At 39.6% G+C, this 14,477-nt stretch overlaps 1 protein-coding gene across 2 annotated transcripts in view; it reads right to left on the bottom strand.

Moving 5' to 3' along the window:
- Positions 1-14,477, bottom strand: part of LOC137258130 (uncharacterized) — a 56,130-nt gene continuing 41,653 nt past the window's right edge. For both annotated transcript variants that reach the window (XM_067795694.1, XM_067795693.1), the window contains 6 exons: positions 12,175-12,418; positions 11,240-11,360; positions 8,813-8,963; positions 8,110-8,222; positions 7,516-7,723; positions 1-6,757 (listed from right to left, as the gene is read on the bottom strand). In XM_067795694.1, coding sequence (XP_067651795.1) covers positions 6,211-6,757; positions 7,516-7,723; positions 8,110-8,222; positions 8,813-8,963; positions 11,240-11,360; positions 12,175-12,418 — 1,384 coding nt within the window. In that variant the 3' untranslated portion in view covers positions 1-6,210. The remainder of the gene's footprint in view (positions 6,758-7,515; positions 7,724-8,109; positions 8,223-8,812; positions 8,964-11,239; positions 11,361-12,174; positions 12,419-14,477) is intronic.

Below are 14,477 nucleotides of genomic sequence, written 5' to 3'. Positions count from 1 at the left end.
AACATCTTTGTTGTTTATCACATGATATGTTACATGGTATATTGGCATGGATCATTTACAGACAATGCATCAATAAACAGTACAACAATAGGTACAAGTGTCACAGTGGACAGCATGCAAACTGCACCAGAACATTACAATATGTCATCAACAAGCTCAACTCAACAAACAGTATCACAGCACTTCCATTCAAAATGCCAGTTAACACAGCCACAGTTCTTCAGGTAACCATGGTAACAGGAACATAAACTGTTTTTCAAATGTTAATTAAAAATATATAATTTGCTTTATAATTTTGACGTCAAGGTAACATCAATACATCATGTACTTTAATAAAAGTTGATCTGGAGGAAGTGTTCAATCACCTTAAATTGGCCAAGCAGGCTATAAAAAGCGAAGTATACAAAAATATCGCTCATTCACATACAATTAGGAAATAAACCTATGAAAATAGTATTTGCAACAAAAGTAAGATGTCACTGAGACAAGTACAACAGGGTCAGGTTCAACTATCAGGAAATGACTGTAGAACAACCCCTGCAAACACATAGTAAGTAGGTGAACCAGTGAAAGAAGATCACTGGGAGAGGTGACTGTTGGTTGTACAGGTTGGGCTGGGTATAATGATATATATGTTTGACTTCACATTCAAAATTGTACTTAAAGTCTGGACCGTTCTATGGTGTTTGATGTGCAAGTTTATAGTTTAAATGTATGCCTTCAAAACCAGACACTAATGAGCGAATATTCTTTAAGCTTAAACACAATGGCTCTGTTCCAAACACGTTTTAGCACCAATGTGATCGTAATTTGCATAGTTCCGCATAAGCTCATCAGAATGACTGCACCAAGATGGGTTTGTGCAACATGCCCTAGACTGGTTTAACTAGTGAGACAAACTCTTATCTGTGCTTTAGTACACTGTTTCACAACAGCTTTTTAGAATGAACCCTAGGAATGAAATAATGCCTAGGAATCGAGTGATATGTACAACTGTACATTGCTCAGTTGGTACACATCAGTGTGTCTTGTATCATGAGACCCTCTATTATCACAGTAGTTCATGTTTTGCTATCGGGATTATGAACGCCTACTGACATTTGGCATTTTACGCCTATTTTCAGTTGGCTGATGTTAATCTTCATTTCAGTTACAAATAATGTAGCACACAGTCACAACTCATTCGATATGATCATGGCAATCCTGATTGCTTTGTTTCACCTTGAAATTGATGCAACACTATTATCACAGTATTGTTAATTTCTTAAAATTGTACAAGCAAATGACAATGTCAAACTTTTACTACAGACAAATAATGAATCCATATACTTTTCATATTAAAACTTATAACATACTTAATTAAGATTAGTAATATCATTATGTTTTTAACCAAAACATCAGAAACTTCTATTCATTTGGATGCAAGCAAACAATTACAAAACTTAAGAATTTTTTGAAATGCCTTAAAACTTGCTTTACAATTTGCTGCTGTATGGAGGGGTTACACAACAGATCACTTCCTGTTACAGTTTATGCAAATGACCTTGTATTTGTTGCAGGATTATTCTTGAAGTTAGAATTGATTCATGCAAGTTGCAATGGTGGCAGGAGTCTTACTAGTTTCAGAATGTTCCAGACATAAATGCGAAGGTGAATACTTTAATAATTCTATAATTACACATGACATTCCAAAGAAATAAATCACCTTTCCAAGACCGAGGAACTATTCTTACGGAATTTGCAAATGAAAACAGCTGATGAGGGACGTGGTGTACTTGCTTCCGTGACGTTTTCACATGCCGTGATAACAGAGGGCCCATGATTATACAGTGTCCCTGTATGCTAAACCAAAAGAAATATATTTGAACTGTAGAAGTATTTATTAAAACAAAATGCTGAAAACACTACAGTAAAATTACATGGTATCACATTTGGTGGAACATCTAGCATGATGCGTTGAAAGTTTTCAGTAATAACCAGAAATTACCTAACGGTACACAGTGATTTTAGCACTAGCTACAGCTGTTGTTAATCTGTTCCTACTTTGGTCGAGGCTGGATCTGATCTACCACATTAACATCAACATATCATAATCGGTTTGAGTTTCATATGCTGTGTTTTTCCAGTGGAAATCAAAACAAAATGCTTAAAATCCTTGACAGTCAACTGGCACCACTGGTTTTGGACAAATGTATGAAAAGCAGTATCTGAAACTAGTTCTGACGCTGACATTGGGATGCACAAATGGACAAATACATCTCACAAATGTTTCATCACACAGATTCTATCTGTAAAGGGTATCAAAATAATTTTTTGGTGAAAAAGTATCCGAGGTATTTGGAATGAAACAGTTGAAAGACAATGATTACAAGTAGTTGAAGGACTGACAGGTTTTAGAAACCTGGAACAGACTCGTCAATAAATAGTATTTACATGTGACACAGTCCGGTCACATCCAGCTTCATAGCACTCTCCACTGGGACTAACGGTATATGTAAATAAACAATATATGTACATATCTTCATAATTGAGCCACGTAAACACTTCAGAACAAAAATGCATGATACACACTAAGTCAGCAGCCATTCCTGTAACAGTGAAATATCCAGTATTTCCTCGACACAAATGCAATATTTACACACAAATGTCATGACAATATTAGGCAACGACAAAAAAGTCTTTTGTTTCATGGTTTTCATTTGAACCAACATTTTCTGCCTATCTCAGATATACAGGTATGAGGAAACACTTGGTTCCGCCACATATCCTGTCCCTAACTGCTTCCCAGATAACGATACTGAGGTCCCCAAATTATGGTCACTATGTCCACTAAATGCTTAAAAATAGTTTTTATATTCTGTTTTATATCCTCAAATGTCAAGCAGGCCAAGGGAAAGGTGAGAAGAATTGGAAAAGAAACAAGTCTTGAGTTAAACCCTTTCCTTTCTTAACACATGATTTTCTGTCATGATTTTCCATAATTTGTAGTTCTTTGAATTTCTTTTAACATTAATTTACAAAATAGGTTTTCATAAATGTTTTGAAAAATTATTCTTATCATGTTTTTATATGATGCGGCAGGACGGAATCATAGCAGCATAAATAAATGTTTCCTTACAACTAACTGTAACAGTTATCCACATTCTGAACTTCCTTTGCCATTCATCAAATAGTATATATATCTTTATCATACAGTCACCTCAAATGATTGATTGTGTGACTGAGTGTTTCTTTTACAGTAGACTGACATGGAACTAGAAACAGCCTTGCGAACCTTAACTTATGTTAAGTCATGTAGGTCATGGGACATCCCCTCCACCCCAACTAATTTCAAAAATTTGTTTTGTGTTCATAACTCCATCTTTAATTTTTCTATTACATTACTTAACGTGAAAAAATTTCTTGTGCTATCCTTTATTGTTGTCAAATACCATGGGTAAAATATACTGTATTGGTGATACATGGTACACTGCAATAACTGTTTGCTAGCCATTAGTGAAAAGATATGGCCACTGGGGTCAGTGGAACATGTATGCAAGTTATGTGCCACTGGGCTGGTGAATTATCTGCGTTTGTCATGATTTATAACTTGGTTTATGGCAGGGGTACAGGAATGTATAAAGCCTTAGAAACAAAAGACTTTTTTCTGGTTCCAGAAACAACACGTCTGAGACATATGCACCTCTCAAGGTCTGGTTAGAAGTGGAAGACAATGGTACTTGTATATATTGCCAGGGTTCATACAGATCTGGAGAGAAATCATTTAAGGCCTTTATCTTGAAAATCTTAAAATCCTTCCAACCATCCTTAAAAAATTATTCAATATGCTATCCGAAGGTGATTGGCTGGTACAATCCTCTCATCTCAAGGACTGAAGATGAATCTAGTACCACTCAAGCACACTGACAGCAAAACCGAAAAATGTGCACTTTTCATCAAAGGATTATAATTCAAGCACTTTTTATATCTGTATGAACTCTGTGATCTTCTAACATAATGACCAAACCAACAACACTGACTGTAGACCTGCTCTTTCAGTGTCACTGTGTTTAACTGTCAGTGTCACCAAGTGTCTACATCATAGGTGACAATTTCACTATCACAGAGTTTAACTCTGGTAGTGTCACCTAGTACGTTAACCATGCCAGTGTTATCTTGAATACAGTAACCTTGTCAGTGTCATGAGGGATTGGCCCTTTCATTTCAACAGTATATCAACCCTTTCAATGTCAAAGTGTATAACCCTGTCACTGTCACTTAGTATATTATCCCTATTGGTATCACGGTATATTAACCTTGTCAAAGTCATAGTGACCCTGCCACTAGCACACAACATGAACTCTCTCAGGGTCACATTGTAAGAACCCTCCCTAGATGAATCAACAATGGCAGAAGAGAATATATCTCAGGAATGATTGGCCCCGTCTCTTTTGCAGGAATCATTTTCCTTGATCACACTTCCTGATTTCACAAAATTTCATTCTTTCTTCTAGAACATCCTAGAGTGCCACTGTTTTCAACACAATAGTACCTGATGAACTGAAACAGTTCACCACAGAACACAAAACAGCTGAACCAACAGAGTCCATTCCTTGTTGCACCTTACACTTAGTAAAGTAGATACCACTTGATAAATGGATTGTAGGAACTCTTATCATCTAGCAACAACACACTGGGAAACACATTTGAAGACACACTGCAGTCACAGCAGGTACAGTGCTCCCACTTGCTACCCTGTCCTTGTCAGCCATCTTGGAACCACGCAACTGGTGTCTGCATGATGCCTGTGTCTCCACCTGAACGCCACTCGGCTCCAGCTCCAAGGTTCAGAGGGAAGCTGTCATCATTTGATCACATCCACTGTCCAGATTTCCCTGCCTTGAACTTTGTCCTTAAGGCATGACTTGGAAGTATCAAGGTAACAATTTTACATTACCCACATGCAAACTTTCATCGAAGCTTAAAAGTCATGCTGATTTCCAACAACCTTAGAGTTGTGTGGTGCTAACATCATTCAGCTTTCCAAATGTCATGATTATAACCACAAACTTACTGATGTAATGTTAACTTTAATATGACTGTCTGGTAATCATGGTTACGGTCATATGTCTACCACATTTGCTGAAAATATGTAAACTGACAGTCATTCATTCGCTGTAACATCCATGAAACAAACATGTCATGTTTATTTCTTTTGACAGTGAAATGTTGAGTGAACTTCCAAGTGGGCTACAACATCCGTCAGTATCCTTGGTCAAGTGGCATTGATTCTCTTTAACTCTGAACACATTCATTCCTTACAGGCTACAATCATGACAACTACATTCAATGTTTCTGGAGCATCAGGAAACTTTCCCTGCATCTAGTAAACACCACATTTCCAATATTTCATTGCATGTGCTGTCCAGTTATGAAAAACATATCACAATGGTGCCACACATATTTTTCAATATGTGTGCTCCCCTGGTTCTATACACTTTTTCACATCTTAAAACATGTCATATCATTATCTTCACAATGTGCCAGATATGTACAAGGTGCTCCTTGTACAAGATGGTTGTCATTTACCACAGGAAAGCACATATCACACATCCTCATTCAGCAACAGCAACATCCTCAGGCTTGTTATGATACCCATCTGTTGCTGCATCAGAGACACGAGTTACTGAGCGAGTGACCTGGATATAGTGAACGCACCTTTTGCCTTGACTGAAGCAAGGCCATATCATAGATGATACTGAAATATCTCATATTACTTAATTCACACTGATTGATACTACTAGTTGTCTGACTGAGATCATAGTACTGTAAATGCTACTTTGGAGCTCCTTGAACATTTCACCATCCGACTGACAGTCTACAGAGTTCCTTGAACATTTCACAGTCTGACTGACAGTCTACCTTCAACATTACACCATCCAGCAAACAGTTTGGCAGATATCCTTGAACATTTCACCCTCTGACGGACAGTAAGACAAAACTTCTCACACATTTCACCATTCGACCGACAGACTGTCCAGCCAAGCTCCTTGAAGGCGCACAGCTCTGTGACTGGTCGATATTCCAGAAGATTTCAATGAATATCATGTACATGATGCAATGGTTTGGCAGAGATTCTATGGACAAAAATGTCAGTTTGACACCTTTCTTCTCGGTCATTAACAATGAGACTGAAGGCTGGTGTGCTGTGCACCAGTGAGTGTTTGAACGTCAGACTGACGTAATGGTTTGATATAGCTCTTTGGACGTATCACTGAAATAGTCACTACTGTTGTCTTTCTCGCCTCTCTCACTACACGTCACTGACGGCAGCTGGCGCTGAAAAGAATTCGTCCGAAGAAGAGGGGAGTCAACGTTAGCTGCCAATGATATTGTCTCACGATGAAGTGCTTGTGGAGTACCAACACTGTTTCGTCTCAGTTTTTTGTCTGCTGCTGATAAATATGTTCTTGAGTGTCGAAGTGGTGTGAACTTGAATCCTTGGCTGGTGTGAGTTTTGCGAAGGGGAGGTAATTTCTCTTGTGAAGCTGTGGATCGTCTGTGAAGGAATGATACTGGTGTAGAATTGGTGATGGTATTCTGAACCGATGGCATTGCCAGTTCTAGTGAGTTTGTGTCCTCCATAATGACACTTCTCATTGGTGCATCTAAACATGGAACCAGGAATTCTGGGTAATTTTCAAGATGGCTGATGATGGAGGTGATGTCTGGTCGAGACTTAGGCTGGTATGACATACATTCATAGATGAATAAAGTCCTGTTAACAAAAAGGAAAGAATCAAAACAATGAAAAACTTGCAAAACAATAAAAAAACTTACAGAAATAGTTTTCCAGAAAACAATTTAGCACTAGTATCAGGGACTCATGTGACACCTATCGTTTAAAAAGACTTATGATCAGTATTGTAGCTTATTACGCGGAAATCTTCAGCACAACTAAACATACTTTGAGTGATATCAGTTAATACAAGTGAGTAAATAATTATTGCTGGTTGGTTATTGTTTAAAAAACGGAATTTGCAATATTCTAGTCAATTGACAACAGATATAAACACATACTATTCAGCAATCCCGTAAGGGAGTTTAATTTTGCACCATTTTCATCAATAGTCCAGCAATATGACAGTGGGGGGGGGACATCAGATATGGGCTTCACATATTTACCCTTGTGAGGAATCAAACAACTATTTGACATGATCAGTAAGATGAACGAATGCCTTAACCTCTATGTTACCTCATAGCCACGCTTACTAACGACAGATCAGTGACTGACGTCATGTGATCAATTTACACATTCATCAAGCAACTTGGCTCCGAAGCTTATCTCTTATGACAAGTAGGGGTTGCAAGAAAACCATTTCTACTACAAATCTTCAGGGTTTATAAAGAATACTGTTGCCTCATAAACAACAAATGGATTCGATGACATTTCATGGGTTTGCTGCACTTTGTGTGACTCAACTATAAACCAAGGCAGATCATTTAGAAAAAGTATGACATTTTTTCAATACTTACAGATCTCTAGGGCATTTATCTGGGACGGCAAGTCTGTTGCCGACTTTGACATAGTCCAGCACCTGGCTGTTGGAATATCCTTGATACGGGAAGCTGCCAAACGTGACAATCTCATACATGAGCACACCGAAACTCCACACATCCGACTTGGACGTGAAGATACCGTCTACTAGACTCTCTGGAGACATCCAGCGTACTGGAAGCATACCTGTTGGCATCGAAACAATTCAAATGTTTGCTTTTTGTCAAGTGACATACTGTGCAAAATTGTAGCTATATGATGGCAGGCAGTAATAGCTTAGTCTGGACCAGACAATCCAGTGACTGATATTATGCACATCCCAAATATTCTCGGTACAATGACACTCAGGCACCAAAATCTCTGTGCCAAAAGACAAGGGGAAGAACAAGTATTGATTTAGTGACCTTAGTGACATATGATCACTTTAGTGCTTTGTGAAAGGAGGCCCTTGTCCAAACTGTACTTGACTCTCATGGCAAGAATTTGAACGTTGCACCTTCCGCCTCACAAGCAATGTTCAGACCTAAACTTTGCAAATATTTCAAGAATACAAACAAGCTATGAAATGTTACCTTTCCGAGTAAAGCGATAGTAATCAGAATCATATGTGTGCCTTGTCATTCCGAAATCTGAGATTTTCACGGTCTTGTTGACATGAACTAAACAGTTCCTACAGGCAAGATCCCTGCAATACAAGAGAAAGACATGAGTCATAAGGCTAGACTGGTGGTACAAAAAGGTGAATTCAGTTGAGGTGAATCCAGTCATGCAACTACGTCAAGGAGATTGTTTACTTGGTTCTATCACCATAATGACATGTTACACACAGGAACTTTACTGCATTGTGCTTGACATGCTGCATTGTTGAATTAAACCATAATCATGGCACGATTATTCAACTCCACATCTGATATCAGCCTACATGTGGACCAACTTGAGATCTGCCTCCCCGAGATCATATCTGAAATCTGCCTACAGTCTGTTTGAGTCAGAAACAGACTGATGATTTGCAAATGTTTTCACTGAAGAAAATTGTCACATAAATATAAATAGTACACATGTTCACCATTTACAAATACCCAACAGCATTTTTATATTTGAACATTTTCCGGACACCACCAAAACAAAAATGTTGAAACTATCATCATTGAAAACGCAAAAGTTGTTATCTGTCGCGGTGGGGCAATTCATCGATCCATTTCTGACTCACACTGACTGTACCTGAACCCACATCTGACATCTGCCTACCTGTGGACACATCTGAGATTGGCCTACCTGTGGACATACTTGAGATCATGGAGATACTGAAGACCACTGGCAACGTCTCTCGCCATTCTGGTGAGACTGACGGGACTGACATCTTCTCCCTCAGGTGTATCTTGACCCACCAGGTTGCGGCGAGACAACAGGTATGTCTTCAGATCACCTGGAGAGATAACATGGGATTTTGTCAGCGTTGTTTAGGTACAGTTAACTTGATTACCACTGCTTATGACAAACACCATACACATGTATATCTGAACCATGAAACAAACAGCTTGAAATAGTCATTCCACCAGATTACACTCAAGAAAAAGAGTATTCTGTGCCAACTTGTGAAGATTGCAGGTGATCTGGTGATAAAATGCTAATCAGACAGATCAGGGCCCACTTGCACAAACCGATCTTAGAGCTACAATTATTGCAAATCCTTAAGATCGCAATCTTAGGCTTCGGTTACAATCGCCATCCACTTGCACAAAGCAATTGTAGGCTAAGATCATTGTAAGTTACAATCAAAACTTACAATTGGTCGGAAGCAATTGTAAGGAGCTAAGATCATTGTAGTCAGTAGCAAAATGGCGTTCACGTTGGTGTCAATTTCACGCAAATAATTAGCTTTACGTTTGGGGATTGCTTTCACATTACATAAAACTATGATTCGCCTCGACACTTCAGCGACACGGAGAATGCAACATCGATTTAACGTCAGGAATATCGTTATTAGCGGTAGTGAACAACAGAAATATCGAGTCGATGTCATAGAGTACAATTCTCACCCGATTCAGTGTTGGAAAAAGTATGAACACCACGCCCTTTTGATAAACAAGGAAAGGATAGTAACGAAAGGTGTCTGCATGCGATTAGCAGTGGCCATGACCTTTTCAATAACTCAAGGGCAGCTAATCTTATTTTTTACGCAAAATGGGAGTGGTTTCCCTTTGCATATTATGCCGTTGCCGTAAAATCCTCAATGCCTAAATACAATGCATGTTTTGTTGTGAAAGAACAGATCTCCACGTGTTTCTTTTCGATTAATGATTTTGTCTTAGTTTATCAGTGAAATAATCTACAGTTGGATAACGTGCAGAATTATGTTTTTTCTAGTTGTGAAAATTGAATCTGACGAGAGACAAGAGTTGTAAACTATGCATTTTAAACAAGTATTCTTCAAACGGGAAAAATACACATGCTGGGGTATGTGAAATTTGCATAAAACGTTTTTTTAACAAAACGAAAAAATAATTACCAACAAAATATCATAAAGTAATTAATATACTGTGGATGAGCATTCAACAGCACATACAACACACACGAAATAAGTTACGTTTTCATGTTTCCCTGTTATGAATTTTCCACAACACTCCAACAGTCATGTCATACTTTCATATCTTTACAAATCTAATGCTTGTGGGATATATTTGGGATTTTACTCCAAAAAACACCTACAAGATGCCGAACATAGTTTGACAGCCACTGACAAATCATGGTACATTTAGGCGTTATGTCATAAGTAAATTTTATTTATGTGCTATCTTTTAATTTCATGATTATTATGTCAATAACTCAAGACCCAGTGTGTTAACGTATTTGTTTGCATTTCATTACTTGCATAAAACATGATATTTCTGTGGTTGCAGTATCACGTCTAGTTCATAAAAAAATTAGAATGTAGAAAAGTTAGAGAATAACCCCTGAGGTACGAGTGATTATACATGTTACCTTCCACGTTATCGCTTCTTTCTTCAACGTTATCATTTCCTTCAAAGATTTGTGGGTTGGGGTTTTGGGGGGTTTTGTTTTGTTTTCATGAAAAATCTGCAAGGTGCGATTAAGGAAGGGGTGTCATTTGCGTCCAGTAACCAGTTTTATTTGCGCTGCATGCTATGCGCACTTGAAGACAACTGTAGACAGGAGTCGAGTTTAAGAAATTTGTACCTCCAACGTTGAAGAGTTCGATCTTAGTTAAGATTGCGATCTTAAATTCATGCTGTCTTAAGATCGTGTTTGTGCAAGTGGATTATAGCAATTGTATGGTGATTGTAAAGTTGATTGTAGGGGCCTAAGATTGATTGTAACTAAGATTGCTCTGTGCAAGCGGGCCCAGGTGATCTGTCATAATCAAAGATAATATAAGATAATATAAGATAATATAAGATAATATAAGATAATATAATATCAATCATGGTACCAGTAATATAAAAATCAATAACAGATAATACCATATAAATCATGATAACATAAAATCAATCATGTTTTCACACTGCCGTTGGGGAGAATATTTCAAAAGATTACAGACGACAAAGTCATAAGATTCTGGGTGACTCCATGTCGGTGTGACCCATAATCTCCCCTAGGCAACACGTGCTGGCTGGGGACCAATTCTAACCCAGAATCCTGATAGGGAAGCTAACACCTGGATAGATTCCTCAGACGACCCACCGTGCAATAGGTACTCCATGACGGCATACATGGGCTCTCCACGGGTACACACGGCCAGAAGCTGCACAATGTTGTCATGGCAGAACCTCTTCATCACATCAGCCTCACTGAAGAAATCAAGCTGAAAGAGCACATCATCCATTCTGATAATCTTGACAAATCATGAACAGTTCTGGAATCAGAATCTTGCACTGTTTGTGTGGAACGAGTGAGTTGGGTTTTACGCCAGTTTTTGCAACATACCAGCAACATTAGAGCAGAGGGCGCTACAAATAGGCCTCACACATTATCTTACCTCACACATGAATGTCGCTTTCTGATTGGCTAAGCGCTATTCTACTATTTTCAATGTACCCCACTTACAGGCGATGTATTATTTTCAATGTACACCGCTGGGAATTCCGAACTCTTCTGGTACTTAATGGTAGTACTTCTTTGTCTCGAATACCATTGAATCATGCATAAAGCAAGGAAATTACCTATGTTTTGCGATTGAAAATCAATGGAAGGGAGATAACTCTAAATCTGTTTACCTCGTGTCGTCTGCAAAATGGCGACTTGCATCACATTCAACAGAAGTGCTTCACACAGTTCAAAATTAAAATTCAGGTGTTCGGTAAAATAAATATGTTGTTCAATGGTCCCTCAGGGTTTATAAACAGACCTCGAGGGTACATGAGCCCATGGACCCCTCGTGACCAGTGAACAACCTATATTGTACCCATTTTGGGAATCACAAATGTGAGTCTTTGGCATTATGTGTATGCACCAGTTGTATGCACCATTCTCAGTAGAGTTCTCAGAAGAAAGGACAAAGAAAGGACAGGTTCAAATATGATATAAGGAAAGACTGTGCTTGAATTAATGTCCTTCAGTTATTTATTTCTTGTCCACTGAACAAAAACAGAGTAAAAAATAAGTTCAATTACATTTACCTTTTGTTCAACCATAGCTCCAATTTTCAGTGTTTTGACAGCTACAGACACCCACTGAGTTCCGTCAATGATAGCTTCACCTCCGTAAACTGTTCCGAAGGCACCCTCACCTAGTTTACGATTTAGAACTACATTTTCTTTAGGAATCTCCCAATCATCAAGTGAGAGACAGTGTGAGTAGTCTGGTGACAGTAGTCCAAGCTCTTTCATGCGCTCATGTGTCGCACGGACCTTCGCATCATATCTGGAAAGAAGTTGGTTTCATGAGTATTGTCCAGTGACGTCCCACGAGTATTGGAGTTATCAGATATTCATGTTCATCAAGCATGATACAAAGCTAAATATTTTGTACACCCATTATTATGATCATTGTGTGAACTAATGCGTGATACTGATGAAAAATAATGACAGGGCCCCCCACAAATGGGCTTCACACATTGTACATATATGGAGAATGGACCCATGCCATGATATAACCAGCAAACACAGTAACACTGCTCAGCCACACTAACAAGATCAAATCAATGAAAATCTAGATGTACAACCACACTGAATAACTGAGTGGCTCACAGCGTTTGTTTGTTTAAGGCTACACTCTGCAATAGTCTACCAACATGTTCAGGCCAGTCAATCCCATTAGTCATCTCTTACAACAAACACGGTTGTGAGTGAGTGAGTGAGTGTGAGTGAGTGAGTAAGTGAGTGAGGGAGGGAAAAAGGGACGGACGGTGCGCTGTTTAACACCATTCAGCACAATTCAATGGGTATGTGGTCCTTAGATTGTCTGCACCAGACTGAGTACAAACACAGTCCAGTAAACATCCAATTTTCTGTAATCTCCCCAAACAAGCAAAGCTTACCTGTTTGCCTGGAATCCTTACTGGCCGAGTGGGACAGTAATAACCAACACTACAATCGTAATACTAAAGCAATACAATGTAGCAGGTACCAGCCGTACCAATGTGCAAAAATGAGAGAACAGGTTTTGTCCATTTTAGCATTTATCCAGCGCTAGCATGGAGTTGATGGTGGTATAGTTAAGGTTGTGAACAGACATCAAGACAGGCTCAATGGTCAACACCTACCTGCACTTGATGACGATGAGGCTGAGAATGGAGTGGTTTAGTGAGGGATGTGGACAGACATCAAGACAGGCTCGACAGTCAACACCTACCTGCACTTGATGATGATGAGGCTGAGAATGGAGTGGTTTAGTGAGGGATGTGGACAGACATCAAGATGGGGCTCGACAGTCAACACCTACCTGCACTTGATGATGATGAGGCTGAGAATGGAGTGGTTTAGTGAGGGATGTGGACAGACATCAAGATGGGGCTCGACAGTCAACACCTACCTGCACTTGATGACGATGAGGCTGAGAATGGAGTGGTTTAGTGAGGGATGTGGACAGACATCAAGATGGGGCTCGACAGTCAACACCTACCTGCACTTGATGATGATGAGGCTGAGAATGGTGTGGTTTAGTGAGGGATGTGGACAGACATCAAGATGGGGCTCGACAGTCAACACCTACCTGCACTTGATGATGATGAGGCTGAGAATGGTGTGATTTAGTGAGGGATGTGGACAGACATCAAGATGGGGCTCGACAGTCAACACCTAACTGCACTTGATGATGATGAGGCTGAGAATGGTGTGGTTTAGTGAGGGATGTGGACAGACATCAAGATGGGGCTCGACAGTCAACACCTACCTGCACTTGATGACGATGAGGCTGAGAATGGAGTGGTTTAGTGAGGGATGTGGACAGACATCAAGATGGGGCTCGACAGTCAACACCTACCTGCACTTGATGATGATGAGGCTGAGAATGGTGTGATTTAGTGAGGGATGTGGACAGACATCAAGATGGGGCTCGACAGTCAACACCTAACTGCACTTGATGATGATGAGGCTGAGAATGGTGTGGTTTAGTGAGGGATGTGGACAGACATCAAGATGGGGCTCGACAGTCAACACCTACCTGCACTTGATGACGATGAGGCTGAGAATGGAGTGGTTTAGTGAGGGATGTGGACAGACATCAAGATGGGGCTCGACAGTCAACACCTACCTGCACTTGATGATGATGAGGCTGAGAATGGAGTGGTTTAGTGAGGGATGTGGACAGACATCAAGATGGGGCTCGACAGTCAACACCTACCTGCACTTGATGATGATGAGGCTGAGAATGGAGTGGTTTAGTGAGGGATGTGGACAGACATCAAGATGGGGCTCGACAGTCAACACCTACCTGCACTTGATGATGATGAGGCTGAGAATGGAGTGGTTTAGTGAGGGAT

This window comes from Haliotis asinina, chromosome 12 (genome assembly GCF_037392515.1).
Source record: "Haliotis asinina isolate JCU_RB_2024 chromosome 12, JCU_Hal_asi_v2, whole genome shotgun sequence".
NCBI lineage: Eukaryota > Metazoa > Mollusca > Gastropoda > Lepetellida > Haliotidae > Haliotis > Haliotis asinina.
This window is presented reverse-complemented; position numbering and strand designations above follow the sequence as displayed.